General features: G+C 39.5%; 1 protein-coding gene across 1 annotated transcript in view; it reads right to left on the bottom strand.

Annotated features, from left to right (window-relative positions):
- Positions 1 to 1,473: 1,473 nt before the first annotated feature.
- Positions 1,474 to 16,613, bottom strand: part of INSL6 (insulin like 6) — a 32,404-nt gene continuing 17,264 nt past the window's right edge. The window contains exon 2 of the mRNA XM_023213400.2: positions 1,474 to 1,950. Within this exon, the coding sequence (XP_023069168.1) occupies positions 1,610 to 1,950 (341 nt within the window). The 3' untranslated portion in view covers positions 1,474 to 1,609. The remainder of the gene's footprint in view (positions 1,951 to 16,613) is intronic.

Genomic DNA, 16,613 nt, shown 5'->3' with positions numbered 1-16,613 from the left:
AGATCTGAGACTGCTGTGCTAGCAATGAGGGAGGCTCCATGGGTGTGGGACCCTTCGGGCCCAGCGTGGGATATAATCTCCTGGTGTGCCGTTTGCTAAGACCCTTGGTAAAGTGCAGTATTAGGGTGGGAGTTACCCAATTTTCCAGGTGTTGTGTGTCTCAGTATCCCTTGGCTAGGAAAAGGAATTCCCTTCCCCCTTCCACTTCCCAGGTGAGATGATGCCTTGCCCTGCTTCAGCACTTGCTGGTTGGGTTGCACGCACTGACCAGCACCAAGTGTCTCACATGGCCCAGTGAGATAAAGCCGTACCTCAGTTGAAAATGCAGAGATCACCCATCTTCTGTGTTGCTCACGCTGGGAGCTGGAGGCTGGAGCTGTTCCTATTCGGCCATCTTGGGTGCTCCCTCCCAAATATATTTATTAATGCATTCAATGTATGTATGACATAGATATAAGTGAAACCTTTGTCCTAAGAATTATCAAAGCCAAACAGAAATAAAAAAATTTAAGAACATTATTGTACACATTTGGGAAAGAAACTAGAGAACGATCTCAAATGCTGCTTATCAACTAATTAATGGGTACGAAGTAGGAATTCCATTTTGGGTTCACTGGGCTCTGTTTTGCTCTAATTTGCAGTACTAAAATTATTACATGTGTGGACAGGAAAAAAAAAAAACACCAAAAATTTAGTACTATAACTTTTATACTGACTTGAGATATGCAAGCACTTGAATAGTAGGACTTCAACAATATGCACACATTAACTCTATTACCAGTGGTTCTTGATCTTTAACCTACTTCAGAATAGCCTAGAAGGCTTATTAAATACAGATTGCTGGCCCCTATAACTAGAGTTTCTGATTCAGTAGGTTTGAGGTGAGACTTTAGAACTGCATTTCTAACAAGTTCCCATGTGACGCTAATGCTGCCAATTTGGTCAGGGACCACACTTTAAGAATCTTTTCTACAGATTTCTCAATCAAATATTGAGATTTATATGTTGATTCAAAGCAAAGACAGGGTATGTTGGAGAGATTTTAGTTTAGATTCACAAAACTCTCTTTTAAGTCCTCAATAGAAATTGTGAAGAGAAATTACTATAATAAAACTCAAGGAATTAGAAGTGTAACTACTATTACAGTACAAGAGCTTCTACCAGGAATGGTAGTTGATTCGTTATTTTTAAGCTGGTGGGACAGATGGGTTGGCATTTTGGGGTAAGCCTAATTGTCATGGGCATCAGTTTGCATGTCATACAGATGGGAAGCAGAAGGTTCCATAATCCTTCTTAAAATACAGCTTAAGAGAGTTTCAATGATAATGACAAGTGAACAGGTAACTCTTAGATGTCTGCATGGGTCAAACCACCTCCAGAAACATCTTCAAAAAGCATATGAAAACTAAGGAAACAACAGGGTCACCAAATAAAATACTAAGATTCCTATTACCACTGTAAGGTATGGTCAAGTGCTTGTAAGTGCATTCAGACACTGTTCACAGCATATCACTTATAAGCACAATTACAAAAAAATAAAAAGAGTAAAATAAATGTATTAAGCTTTTATTAGGTTAGAAAAATTTCTATGATGGTTAGTATATCTTAGTTACAAGTGATGATCTTTTTCCTTTAACCTTTTAAAATCAATATATGGAAGACATGCAATGCTAAGTTCTTCTTTTGTACATCCTGTAAGACAACACTTTTCTGAATATCCTCTGCGTTTTCTTTGGGGATGACTCCCCCAAAACAAATTGCTTAAGGTTTTAATTTTGTTTCTACTTTTCTTCTGAAATTTTGCATTCTCATGAACATACAGATTGGTATGTGATGAAGAAAATTCTCTTTCCTTATCAAGGGGTGAATATGCCTTTTTATCGTGATACTCAGGTAGTGACTGCATTTCCCAATTGTTTACTGCTTCTTCCCAAGAGGCAGAAGTAGACACTGTTGAGAGAGAAGAAAAGAAATGCTCCTTTATTAAAATCTTCCTTTAGATGAAAATTTAATATTGGAACAGTAAAATCAGCTCATTATTAAAAAAAATCACATTTTAAATAAAGAATGGAAAGTATGGCTATTCAAAAGCAGTATTTATTTTTAACTAAAGCAGGTGTAGTGTTTTCCTATAAAAAGGCTGTACGCCTTTGTACATTTTGTATTAACAAATGAAGTTGAGGTATCATTCACATGCCATAAAATTAGTCATTTTAAAGTATACAATTCAGTGGGTTTTAGTATATTCACAGGGTTGTGAAACTATAAATCTAATTCCAGAACATCTGTATCCAAAAAGAAACCCTATGCCCATTAGCAGTCATTTCCATTTCACTCTCCCACTATTCCCTGGCAATCACCAATCTACTTTCTGTTTCTATGGATTTGCCTATTCCGTATATTTCATATAAATGAAAGCATACAATACATGGCCTTTTGTGCTTGGTCTCTTTCACTTAGCATAGTATTTTCAAGGTTCACCTACATTGTATCATGCATCTTTTTATGGCTGAATAATTTTCCATTGCGTGGATATTCCACATTTTGTTTATCCATTTATCAATGGACATTTGAGTGGTTTCCACTTTTGGTCATTATGAATAGTGCTGATGGCCCCACATGGTGGCTCATGCCTGTAATCCCAGCAATTTGGGAGGTCAAGGCAGGAGGATCACTTGAGGTCAGGAGTTCACTACCAGCTTCGCCAACATGGCGAAACTGTCTCTACTACAAACACACAAAAAATTAGCCAGGCGTGGCGGTGCACTCCTGTAATCCCAGATACTTGGGAGGCTGAGGCATGAAAATCACTTGAATGCGGGAGGCAGAAGTTGCAGTGAGCTGAGATAGCGCCACTGCACTCTAGATGACAGAGCAAGACTGTCTCAAAAAATAAAAAAAATGAATAGTGCTGCTATGAGCTCTCACATACAAGTTTTTGTGTGAACATATGTTTTGAATTCTTTGGGGTGTAACCTAGGGATGGAAGGAGCACTGCATGATATAATTTTGTTTGACGTTTTGAGGAACTGCCAAACTTTTCCACAGCAGCTGCACAAGTTTTCAATCCCAGCATCAATACAGTAGAGTTCCAATTTTTCCACATCCCCATCAAAACTTGACATTTTCCATTTTTTGATTATAATTATCCCCATGGATGCACAGTGGTATCTCACTGTAGTTCTGATTCACATTTACCTCACGGCTAATGATATTAAGCATCTTTTCATATGCTTATTATATATCCTCTTTGAAGAAATGTCTGTTCAAATCCTTTGCCCATTTTCAAATGTTATCATTTGTCTTCTTATGCACATCTTATAACTGAGCAGTAGAAACCATTTTGTTCTTTATTAAAATATAAAGAACAGAGAAGTGGTAATATGCTCTAGGTACAATGAACTGATGGTCACTGTTATGCTTCTCTTAACTCACTTAGCAATACTGGATACTGGAAACCAAAATAACTCCAGAAGGTAATTATTTGAAGACTTATTGTGCTTCCACTATGGCCCTTGCTCATATACAGTACCTTCTAGGAGGATATATTTGCCAATAACCTCTATTGTAGTGCCAGCTCTTAGGCAGCCATGTTCTGAACCATGTGACTCTATCCTCTAGCCACAGTTGAACAAACTGGAGGTTGGCACCTGACCCCAAAGAAACTAATCTGTCACAACGGCTAGCAAGCCATGTCATGTGAAAAACATGAATCGACCCAATCAGATTTCCTCAGTTTTAAACTAGAATAAGTAACAAGAAAAAAATGAGTTAGCGAGAACCAAAGCTAAAAAGATTCTATGAGGTTTGTCATGACAAGCTAAAATCATAAAGGAACATAGAGAGAAAAGAAAAGATTCAGAGAGAGAGAGAGAGAGGAAGGCAGAAGTTTTTTGCTTTTATTTTTTAGAGCTAATATGATTCCCCAGGCTTTACCAAGTCTTTCTAGGTTCACTTCTATAACTTTTTTTTTTTTTGTAATAACTACTATCCCCTTTTATCTTGAGGTTATTTAGGTGAATCTATGTCCTTTGCAGTTAGAGGCCTATTACAGCACTCTTTAAAAACTTTTTATTTAATTAAAAAGTTGCTTGTTTAAAAGAATAAGAACTCTATTCAGACTAATCAGGAACAAAAAAGATGGAAATGAACAAAATACAGCAGAAAAAAAGAATAAGTAGATATAGTTTTAAAGCAAATATGTTAACAAATATGTTTTAAATTTTTAAAACAAATAGTTTTAATTTTAAAACATAATATTTTTAAGGTTTTAAAATAAATATTATGAATGCTTATACATTTAAAAATAAAGATTAAATGGATGAATTCCTAGAAAAATACAAGATGCCTTAATTGATACACAATGACACAGAAAACCTAAATGTACCAACAATATTCAAAGAAATGAAAAGGGTTAGTCAGTTATCATCTTCAAAAAAACACATATATGGATGGTTCCACCTATTTTTAAAAAACAGGAAATACTAATCATATACAAACAAGTTGTTCCAGAAAAAGAGCAAAAGTTGCCCAGCTCATTTTATGAAGTTGGCATAATCTTTATTCCAAAACTAGATAAGAATATGAGATTTTAAAATATTTAAAAACTCATTTCACTTTCAAATGTTGATTTCAAACTCCTAAATATTAGTTAACTGCATCCATAAACATGTTTTACTAATATATTAAGAAAGGGTTCAGGGGAGCAGCCAAGATGGCTGAATAGAAACACCTTTGCTCTGCAGTTCCCACTGAAAAGGACGAAAATGGCAAGTGGATTTTGCATCTTCAATTGAGTTACTAATGTTCTCTCATTGGGACTGACTAGGAGGTTGGTGTGACTCAGAGAATAAGGAAAAGCAGAGTGGAGCAAGGGCCCACTTGGGAGCCACATGGGGCAAAGGGAGCTCCCCTTCCCCAGCCAAGGGAGGGAGGCAGAGAGGGATTGTGCTACCCCTCCCTGAAAACCATGCTTTTCCCACGAATTCTTGCAACCTGGGAAAGAGGAGCTCCCCTCATGAACCAGGGCCTTGGGTTCCAAGCATTAAGTTGTGCAGACTGATAATGGCTGCTAGGGTGGGTGGCACTCAAGCAGGCACTGAAATCACAAGTTCCTGGGTGGGGGGAAGAGGAGGCTGCCATTACTGTGTCTCCAGTTCACTGTTTTCCCTTACCATGATGCCAGTGCAGTTTGGATGGGGAGCAATTCCCCTACAGCACAACACAGTAGCTGGGACAGTTTGTAGCCAGACTGCTTCTTTAGGTGGGACTCCAATCCATTCCCCCTCACAGAGCAGGGCCTCCCTGTGGGAATTTTGGCATCCCCAGTGGAGGGTTTATGGATAGAACTCTGATATCCCTGAGAAGAGGGTCTAGGAGGGGGGTTGGCTGCACTATCGTTGATCAGCCATCTTAGTCTTCTCTGCCTACTGGCTCTGGAGAGGGAGATTTCTCCCAGCACAGCACACGCACTCCACCAAGGGGCAGCCGACTGCTTATTTAAGTGGGTCCCTGATCCTATTCCTCCAAACTGGGTGAGACCTCCCAACAGGAGTGTTCCACTGGCATCAGGTCAGTGCCCCTCTGGGACAAAGTTCTCAGAGGAAGGAGCAGTCTGCCATCTTTGCTGGTCTGCAGCATCCACAGTGATACCTCCAGGGGCAGAAAAAACCAAGGTGAATAAAGTCTGGAATGGACTCCCAGCAAACTGCAGCAACCCTATGGAAGAGTGGCCCTACTGCTAAAAGAAAAACAAACAGGGAGCAACAACAACAACATAAACAAGAAAGACCTCACAAAAACCCTATCCAAAGGTCATTGGCCTCAAAGATCAAAGGTAGATAAACCCATGAAGATGAGAAATAATCAATGCAAAAATGCTGGAAACTCAAAAAGCAAGAGTGCCTCTTCTCCTCCAAATGACTGTAACATGACTCCAGCAAGGGCACAGAACTGGGCTGAGTCAGAGATGGCAAATTGACAGAAGTAGGCTTCAAAAGATGGATAATAACAAACATCCCTGAGCTAAAGGAATATGTTCTAACTTGCTGCAAAGAAGCTAAGAACCATGATAAAACATTACAGGAGCTGTTTAACAAGAATGACCAGTTTAGAGAGGAAGACAAATAACCTGATGGAGCTGAAAAACACAACCTGTGAACTTCATGATGCAAATGCAAGTTTGAAGTCTGCAGCTGAACAAACCAAGTGAAAGAAAAAATATCAGAGCTTGAAGACTATCTTGCTGAAATAAGGCATGCAGGCAAGATTAGAGAAAAAAGAATGAAAAGGAATGAATAAAACCTCTGAGAACTATGGGATTATGTTAAAAGACTGAACCTACAACTGACAGGGGTACCTGAAAGAGATGGGGAGAACAGAAACAAGTTGGAAAACACACTACAAGATATCATCCAGCAGAATTTCCCCAAACTAGCAAGACAGGCCAACATTCAAATTCAGGAAATCCAGAGAACTCCATGAGAGGATCAGCCTGATGACATATAATCATCAGTTCTCCAAGGTCGAAATGAACAAAAAAATGTTAAGGGCAGCCAGAAAGAAAGGTCGAGTCACCTATAAAGGGAAGCCCATCACACTAACAGCAGTGGAAACCCTACAAGCCAGAAGAGACTAGGGGCCAATATTTATTTATTTATTTATTTATTTTTTTGAGACGGAGTTTCACTCTTGTCACCCAGGCTGTAGTACAATGGCATCATCTCAGCTCACTGCAACCTCAGTCTCCAGGGTTCAAGCAGTTCTCCTGCCTCACCCTCCCAAGTCCATGGGATTACAGGCATGTGCCACCATACCCAGCTAATTTTGTATTTTTAGTAGAGATAGGGTTTCACCAAGTTGGCCAGGCTGATCTCAAACTCCTGACCTCAGCACTTGCCTTGCCCTCCCAAAGTGCTAGGATTACAGGCATGAGCCACTGCACCAAGCTGAGATTCTTAAAGAATTTCTAACCTAGAATATTGTATCTGGTCAAACTAAGCTTCATAAGCAAAGAAGAAATAAAACATTTTTCAGACAAGCAAATTCTGAGGGAATTAATCACCACTAGACCTGCCTTGCAAGAGCTCCTGAAGGAAGCAGTAAATATGGAAAGGAAAAACCATTATTGGCCACTACAAAAACACACTGAAGTACACAGACCAGTGACACTATGAAGCAACTACATAAACAAGTCTGCAAAACAACCAGCCAGCATCATGATGACAGGATCAAATTCACACATAACAATATTAACCTTAAATGTAAATGGGCTAACTTCCCCAATTAAAAGACACAAAGGGCAAGCTGGATAAAGAGTCATGATCCATTGGTGTGCTGAATTCAAGAGACTCATCTCACATGCAAAGATACACATAGACTCAAAATAAAGTATGAAGGAAAATTTACCAAGCAAATGGAAAACAGAAAACAGCACGGGTTGCAATCTTAGTTTCTGACAAAACAGACTTTAGACCAATGAAGATAAAAGAGACAAAGAAGAGCATTACATAATGGTAAACAGGTCAATTCAATAAGAAGAGCTAACTATCCTAAATATATATGCAAACATGCAGGAGCACCCAGATTCATAAAACAAGTTCTTAGAGACCTACGAAGAGACTTAGACTCCTGCACAATAATAGTGGGAGACTTTAACACTCCACTGTCAACATGAGACTGGCCGTTGAGATAGAAAATTAACAAAGATATTTAGGACTTGAATTCAACTCTGGATCAAATGGACCTGATAGATATCTACAGAACTCTCCAACCCCAAACAAGAGCATATAGATTCTTCTTGGCATCACATGGCACATCACATAATTGGAAGTAAAACACTCCTCAGCAAATGCAAAAGAACTGAAATCATAACAACCAGACTCTAAGACCACAGCACAAACAAATTAGAACTCAAGATTAAGAAACTCACTCAAAACCACACAAGTACATGGAAATTCAACAACCTGCTCCTGATTGACTCCTCTGTAAACAGTAAAATTAAGGCAGAAATCAAGAAGTTCTTTGAAACCAAAGAACAAAGAGACAACATATCAGAATCTCTGGGACATAGCTAAAGCAGCCTTAACAGGAAACTTTATAGCACTAAATGCCCACATCAAAAAGGTAGATCTCAAATTGACACCCTAACATCTCAACTATAAGAACTAGAGAACCAAGAGCAATCAAACCCCAAAACCAGAGAAGAAAAAACCAAGCTTAGAGCAGAACTGAAGGAGACAGAGACACGAAAAACCCTTCAAACAATCAATGAGTCCAGGAGCTGATTTTTTTTTTTTTTTGGAAAAATTAATCAAATAGACCACTAGCTAGGCTAATAAAGAAATGAAAGAAGAATCAAATAGACACAATAAAAATGATAAAGGTAATATCACCATTGACTCCACAGAAATACAAATAACCATCAGATAATACTATAAACACCTCTATGCCAATAAACTGGAAAATCTAAAAGAAATGGATAAATTCCTGAACACGTACACCCCTGCAAGACTAAACCAGGAAAAAGTTGAATCCCTGAATAGACTAATAAAATGTTCTGAAATTGAGGCAGTAATAAATAGTCTACCAACCAAAAAAAAGCCCAGGACCAGATGGATTCACAGCTGAATTCTACCAAAAGTACAAAGAGGAGCTGATATCCTTTCTTTTGAAACTATTCCAAACAATCGAAAAGGAGGAACTCCTCCCTAACTCATTCTATGAGGCCAGCATCATCCTGATACCAAAACCTGACAGAGATACAACAACAAAAAGAACTTCAGGCCAATATTCTTGAAGAACATCAATGTAAAAATCCTCAATAAAATACTGGCAAACCAAATACAGCAGCACATCAAAAATCTTATCTACCATGATCAAGTTGGCTTCATCTCCAGGGTGCAAGGGTGGTTCAAAATACACAAAATCAATAAATGTAATTAATCACAAAAACATATCTAAAGACAAAAACCACATGATTATCTTAATAGATGCAGAAAAGTTCTTCCAAAAAATTCAACATCCCTTCATGTTAAAAACTGTCAATAAATCAGGTGTTGATGGAGCATACCTCAAAATAATAGCCATTTATGACAAACCCACAGCCAAATATCATACTGAATGGGTAAAAGGTGGAAGTATTCCCCTTGAAAACTGGCACAAGATAAGGAGGCCTTCTCTCATCACTCCTATACAACATAGTATCTGAAGTCCTGGCCAAGGCAATCAGGCAAGAGAAAGAAATAAAGGTATTCAAATAGGAAGAGAGGAAGCCAAATTGTCTTTGTTTGCAGATGACATGCAAACATAGACACCCCATCTAGAACACACCATCATCTCAGCCCAAAAGCTTCTTAAGCTGATAAGCAAATTCAGCAAAGTCTCAAGATACAAAATCAATATGCAAAGGTCACCAGCATTTCTACATACCAAGAACAAGAAAGCAGAGAGCTGAGTTATGAACGAATTCCCATTCACAATTGCTACAAAGAGAATATACCTATGAATTACAGTTAGCAAGGAAAGTGAAGGACCTCTTCAAAGAGAACTGTATACAAACCACTGTTCAAGGAAATCAGAGAGGACACAAACAAAAAAAATTCCATGTTCACAGATAGAAAGAATCAATATCGTGAAAATGGCCATCCTGCCCAAAGTAATTTATAGATTCAATGCTATTCCCATCAAACTACTATTAACATTCTTCACAGAATTAGAACAAACTATTTAAAAAGTCATATGGAACCAAAACAGCTCAAATAGCCAAGACAATCCTAAGTAAAAAGAACAAAGCTGAAGGGAGGCATCACACTACTGGACTTCTAACTATACTACAAGGGTACAGTAACCAAAACAGCATAAACCAATAGAATTTCTGTTCCAGAATTCAGAAATAAGGCTGCACATCTATGACCATCTGATCTTGGACAACCTTGACAAAAACAAGCAATGGGCAAAGGATCCCCTATTTAATAAATGGTGCTGGGAGAACTGGCTAGCCATATGCTGAACACTGAAACTGGACCACTTCCATACACCTTATAGAAAAATTAACTCAAGCTGAATTAAAGACTTAAATGTAAAACCAAAACTATAAAAACCCTACAAGAAAATCTAGGCAATGCCATTCACAACATAGGCATGGGCAAAGATTTCATGACAAAATCACCAAAAGCAATTGCAACAAAAGCCCAAACTGACAAATGAGATCTAATTGAACTAAAGAACTTCTGCACAGCAAAAGAAACTATCAGCAGAGTCAACAGATAACCTACAGAGTGGGAGAAAAATTTTGCAATCTATCCATTTAACAAAGGTCTAATATCCAGAATCTATAGGAATTTAAACAAATTTACAAGAAAAACAAACAACCCCATTAAAGAGTGGGCAGGCCGGGTGCAGTGAGTGGCTCACGCCTGTAATCCCAGCACTTTGGGAGGCCAAGGTGGGCAGATACCTGAGGTCAGGAGTTCGAGACCAGTCTAGCCAATGTAGTGAAACCCCATCTCTTCTAAAAGTACAAAAATTAGCCAGGCATGGTGGCGTGTGTCTGTAGTCCCACCTACTGGAGAGGCTGAGGCAGGAGAACTGCTTGAACCCAGGAGGCAGAGGTTGCAGTGAGCCGAGATCATGCCTTTGCACTCCAGCCTGGGCGACAAAGCAAGACTCCATCTCAAAAGATAGAAAAAACAGAGCAGGCAAAGGACATGAAATGACATTTCTTAAAAGAAGGCATTCATGCGGCCAACAGACATTTGAAAAAAGGCTCAACATCACTGATCATTAGAGAAATGCAAATCAAAATTATAATAAGATACTAATTCACAACAGTCAGAATAGCGATTATTACAAAGTCAAGAAACCACAGATGCTTTTGAGGTTGCAGAGAGATAGGAACTAATTGCCACTGTTGGTGGGAATGTAAATTAGTTCAATCATTGTGGAAGACAGTGTGGTGACTCCTCAAAGATCTAGAACCAGAAATACCATTTGACCCAGCAATACCATTATTGGGTATATACCCAAAGGAATATAAATCATTCTATTACAAAGATGCGTATGTTCATTGCAGTACTATTCACAATAGCAAAGACATGAATTCAACCCAAATGCCCATCAATAATAGACTGAATATAGAAAATGTGGTACATATACACCATGGAATACTATGTAGCCATAAAAAGGTATGAGATCATGTCCTTTGCAGGGAAATGGATGGAACTGGAAGTCATTATCCTCAGCAAACTAAGGCAGGAAGAGAAAACCAAACACCGCAAGTTCTCACTTATAAATGGAAGGTGAACAATGAGATCACATGAACATGGGGAGGGGAATAACACACAATGGGGCCTGTCAGAGGGTGGGGTTGGAGGGCTAGCATTTAGGAAAAATAGCTAATGCATGCTAGGCTTAATGCCTAGGTGATGGTTTCATAGGCATAGAAAACCACCACAGCACACGTTTACCTATGTAAATCTCGCTCATGTATCGTCAAACTTAAAAATAAAATTAAAAAAAAAAAAAAAGAATGAAAGGGTTCATCCCAGAAATGCAAGGATAGGTCAAGATCACAAAATCTATCAATGTAGTTTATCATGTTAATAGACTCCCATCCTCACTCACAGCTGGATTTGCTTTCTACTTCAGGAGAAAATTGAAGCAATCTGAAAAAGAACTTGCATCAACTCCCTTTGCCAAATTTTTTAATTCATCTCTGAACATGTACACCCATATACTCTCCCTTTCTACCTATTTCTACAGATGAACTATACACTCTAAAGCCAATTTCTGCACTTACATATTACATCTCATCTCCTCTTGCCCACTCTAGGACACTACTCCAGCAATCCTTCTCTGTATTCTTCATCAGTTTTTAACTTCTATTGAATCACTCTTATCAGAAAATTTGTTATTTCTCCCACTTACAAAAACACACACACACAAACCCATACATATTTCTCTTGGTCCCACTTACCCTGCCAGCTACCATCTGTTTATTTTCTCTTTTCTGTGACAAAACTCCTTGAAAAGAGTTTTCTATATTTACTAACTTGTTCCTCTTCTCTCATTGTCTTAAACCCATTCTAATCAGGCTTTTGTTTCATCACTCTACCGAAACTTCGCTTATGAAGGTCACAAACATATTGCTAAATTCAACAGCCATTCACATCTTAATTGATTTATCAAATACACCTCTTCCTGATATACTTTCATCATTTGGTTTGCACCGCACCACAGTCTCTTTTCCTCCAACCTAAGTAGCTGTCCCTTTTCTGTCTCCTTTACAATTCTCACTCTCCAACTTTTTAATGTTGGTGTTTCTGAGGACTCAATTCTTAGTACTATTTTCTATGTATACTTACTCTTCTGGTGATCTCCTCTAGTCTTACAGCTCAAAAAATTATGTATCTACCTATGACTCCTGAACTTCTACCTGCAAACAAGATTACTCTTTCAAACTCCAGATTTATATATCTTACTTCCTACTGAACACCTCCACATTAATGTTTCAAACTCAACATTGTTTAAAACGCCATGAAATTCAACATCTCCAAAACTGAACTACTGATACTGTCTTCCCAACCTGTTCCACTTTGAGGCCTTTCCTATCTCATTTATGACAATCCTATCCTTCCAGGTGTTCCATATACAAAACTTTAGAATCAACAATGTTTTGGAGTCATTCTTAATTTATCTTCCTCATATTTCACATCAAATATGGCCCATGTATAACTAGAATTTAACAGTTTTCACTACCTCCACTTCTATCATCCTTATCTAAGACCCTCCCTAATAGGTCTCTGTTTCTACTCTTGCCTTTCTACAGTCTATTCTCAACACAGTAGCCAGAGTGATCCATTTAAAATGTCAATTATGTCACTTCTCTGCTAAAAAATCTTAATGACTCCTTGCTTCACCCCAAAACAAAGTCTTTAAAATGATCTAAAACAGGGGGTCCCCAACCTCTGGAGACTTAACTGGTCTATGGCTTGTTAGGAACCAGGCCACATGGCAGGAGGTGAACAGTGGGCAGGGGAGTGAGCAAAGCTTCATCTGTATTTACAGCTGCTCCCCATTGCTCGCATTATCACCTGAGCTCCACCTCCTGTCAGACCAGGGACAGCATCAGATTCTTACAGGAACATGAACCCTATTGTGAACTGCGCATGCCAGGAATCTAGGTTGCATGCTCCTTATGAGAATCTAACGCCTGATTATCTATCATGGTCTCCCATCACCTCCAGATGGCATCATCTAGTTTCAGGAAAACGAGTTCAGGGCTCCCACTGATTCTACATTATGGTAAGTTATATAATTATTTCATTATACATTATCATGTAATAGTAATAGAAGTAAAGTACACAATAAATGTAATGCACTTGGATCATCTGAAAATCATTCCCTTCCTGGTTCAAGGAAAAACTGTCTTCCATGAAACTGGTTCCCGGTACCAAAAAGGTTGGGGACTACTGGCCTAAAATACCCTGTTTTATCATGTCTGCCTATTACCTCTCCTACCTTATCTTCTACGACTTTCCTCACTTTCTCTGCTCCAACCACACTTGGCCTCTTAGGTATTCCCTGTATACATCAGGCAGAAGGGTGTCTGCTCCACTGTTTCCTCTGCGTGAATGTCCTTTCTTCAGATATCCACTTGGCTAATTCCCTTACCACTTCTTTTCTCATATCTCACCTTTTCAATAATTGGTCTACCCTTATCACACTGTTTAATACTATACCCCACTTTTCAATTCCTTGCTCTGTTTATCTCCCTTATACTGTTTTTTCATTTTTCTGTAGCTCTTACTACGTTCTAATATTTACTTATTACATTTATTACTTAAGAGTGCTCCATAAAGCCTTTGATCTTTGTCTGTTTTGTCCACTGATATATTCCCAAGAATCTAAAATTGTGCCTGGGTGCTTAGAAGGTACCCAATGAGTATTTGCTTAATTAATAAAAGAAAAAATCCTAAGACTATGCAAAAGTATGCCAAAAGAAGACCTTAATAAAGTACAGCCCTATTTACAATGATTAAAAAAACTATCTCTTAGCAAGCTTCACTACCTTAGTGAAGATTATATAGCATAAACCTACAAACATCATACCTAATGAAGATATTTAAATGTATGCCCTTTAAGCCTGGGAATAACACAAGAAATCAAAGCAAAAAATGGTGTAAGTTTACAAAGAAAGTGATACAACTATCATTTTCAAATGATTAAAAAAACCCTACAGAATCAACAAACTATTAGAACTATGAAGATAGTTCAGCATGGTTGCTAGATGAAGATCAACCTATAAAAGTAAATTGCATTTCTCTAGCCAAGTCACTAACTAGTAAATATAATTCACAGGTATTTGCAATAGCTAAAAAAATAAAGAAAAAAAAATTATTAAGCATGAACTTAACCGACACCATAAAAGTTTCCATAAAGAAAACTTTAAAATCCTAATACTAGAATATAAGTAATTTTATGACTTTGATTAGGAAGACTTTATGTAATAAAGATATCAATAGTGGGGAGGGGAACAAGATGACCAATTAGATGCAGCTGTGATCTGTGGCACTCAGGGAGAGGAATAAAAGAGTGAATTCAGCACCTTCAACCGAAATATCCAGGTCCTCACACTGGAACTGACTAGGCAAACGACTTGACCCAAAAAGAATGAAGAAATGCAGGGTGGAGCAATGAATGGCCCACCAGGCAACAGCAGGGAGCCAAAGGAACCCCACCCTCAGCCAAGGAAAGTGGTGAGTGATTGCGTCACCCCGCCCAGGAAACCACGTTTCTCCCAGCGATCTCTGAAACCCAGATCAGGAAATCCCATCTTTGATCCCTGATCTTTGCAGATCAGGAGATCCCATCATAAGCCCATGCCACTAGGGCCTCGGGTTCGATACACAGAGCTGTGTGGAGTCTCAGCAGAGAGACACTCAGGCCCACACCGAGGTCCAGGAGTTTTACAGACTCTGGCCCCGGCATCCCAGCAAGGCGGGAGATACAACAGTGCATATCCCAAGGAAGGGGGCTGAATCCAGGGAGCCAAGCCATTGTTCTGCACGTCCCACTTCCACAGTACCTCACAAGTTAAGACCTGATTTGGAATTCCAGCCAGCCAAGGCAAAAGCTGGAGTCTGCCTGAAACGGGACAGAGTTCCTGGGAGGAGGGGCAGCCGCCATCTCTGGGAAAGGTCAACTCAGCCGTTTCAGCCTCCCGGCTTTGGAGAATCCAAACAGTCCAGAGGACGAAGGTACCTCACAATGCAGCACAGCTGCCGTGTCAGATTGTGGCCAGAATGTTTTTTTTTTTTTTCTTTTTTGAGATGGAGTCTCACTCTGTCATCCAGGCTGGAGTACAGTGGTGTGATCTCGGCTCACTGTAACCTCCACCTCCCAGGTTCAAGCGGTTCTCCTGCCTCAGCCTCCCGAGTAGCTGGGATTACAGGCACGTGCCACCATGCCTAATTTTTGTATTTTTAGTAGAGACAGAGTTTGCCATGTTGGCCAGGCCGGTCTCGAACTCCTGATGTCAAGTGATCTGCCTGCCTTGGCCTCCCAAAGTGTCATGATTACAGGCGTGAGCCACCATGCTCAGATTGCTGCTTTAACTGGGACCCCAATCCATTCCTCCTCCCTGGGCGGGACCTCTTTGTGGGGGCTTCAGCCACTCCAGCCAGGGTCACAGGGACAGAGATGTGATCTCTCCCTAGGACTGAGCTCCTGGGGAGGAGGGGCTGCCACCATCTTTGCAGTTCCCTTTACTCAGCTGTTCCAGCCTGCCAGTTGGCATGAGAAAGGGTTCCCCAGAAGGCAGTACAGCTACTTAGGCAGATTGTGAACAGACTGCTTCTTTAAGCAGGACACCGATCCATTACTCCTCACTGGGCAGGACCTCCATGTGGAGGCTTCAGCCACTCCGGCCAGGGTTATACAGACAGAACACTGATTTAACTCTGGCACAAAGCTCCTGTGGGGAGAGGCAGCCACCATCTCTGTGGTTTTCTGCATCACACTACCCAACTTCAAACTATACCACAACGCTACAATAACCACAACAGCTTGGTACTGGTTCAAGAACAGACACATAGACCAATGGAACAGAATAGAGAACTCAAAACCACACACCGCACACCTACAACCATATGATCTTGGACAAACCTGACAAACACAAGCAATGAAGGAATAATTCCCTATTTATTAAATGGTGCTGGAAGAATTGGCGAGCCGTAGGCTCAAAATTGAAACTGGACCACTTTCTTACACCCTACATAAAAATTAATTCAAGATGGATTAAAGACTTATGTAAAACCCAAAACCATAAAAGCCTTAGAAGAAAATCTAGGCAATACCATTCAAGACATAGGCACAGGCAAAGATTTCAAGACAAAAACACCAAAAGCAATTGCAACAAAAGCAAAAATTGACAAAGGGATTTAATTAAACTGAAGAGCTTCTGCATAGCAAAAAAAAACCTATCATGAGAGTGAACAGGCAACCTACAGAATGGGAGAAAATTTCTGCAGTCTATCCATCTGACAAAGCTCTAATATCCAGCATCTATAAGTAACTTAAACAAATTTACGATCATACCACACGGGTGGAGCAAG

Source organism: Piliocolobus tephrosceles, chromosome 14 (genome assembly GCF_002776525.5).
Source record: "Piliocolobus tephrosceles isolate RC106 chromosome 14, ASM277652v3, whole genome shotgun sequence".
In the NCBI taxonomy this organism is placed as follows: domain Eukaryota; kingdom Metazoa; phylum Chordata; class Mammalia; order Primates; family Cercopithecidae; genus Piliocolobus; species Piliocolobus tephrosceles.
This window is presented reverse-complemented; position numbering and strand designations above follow the sequence as displayed.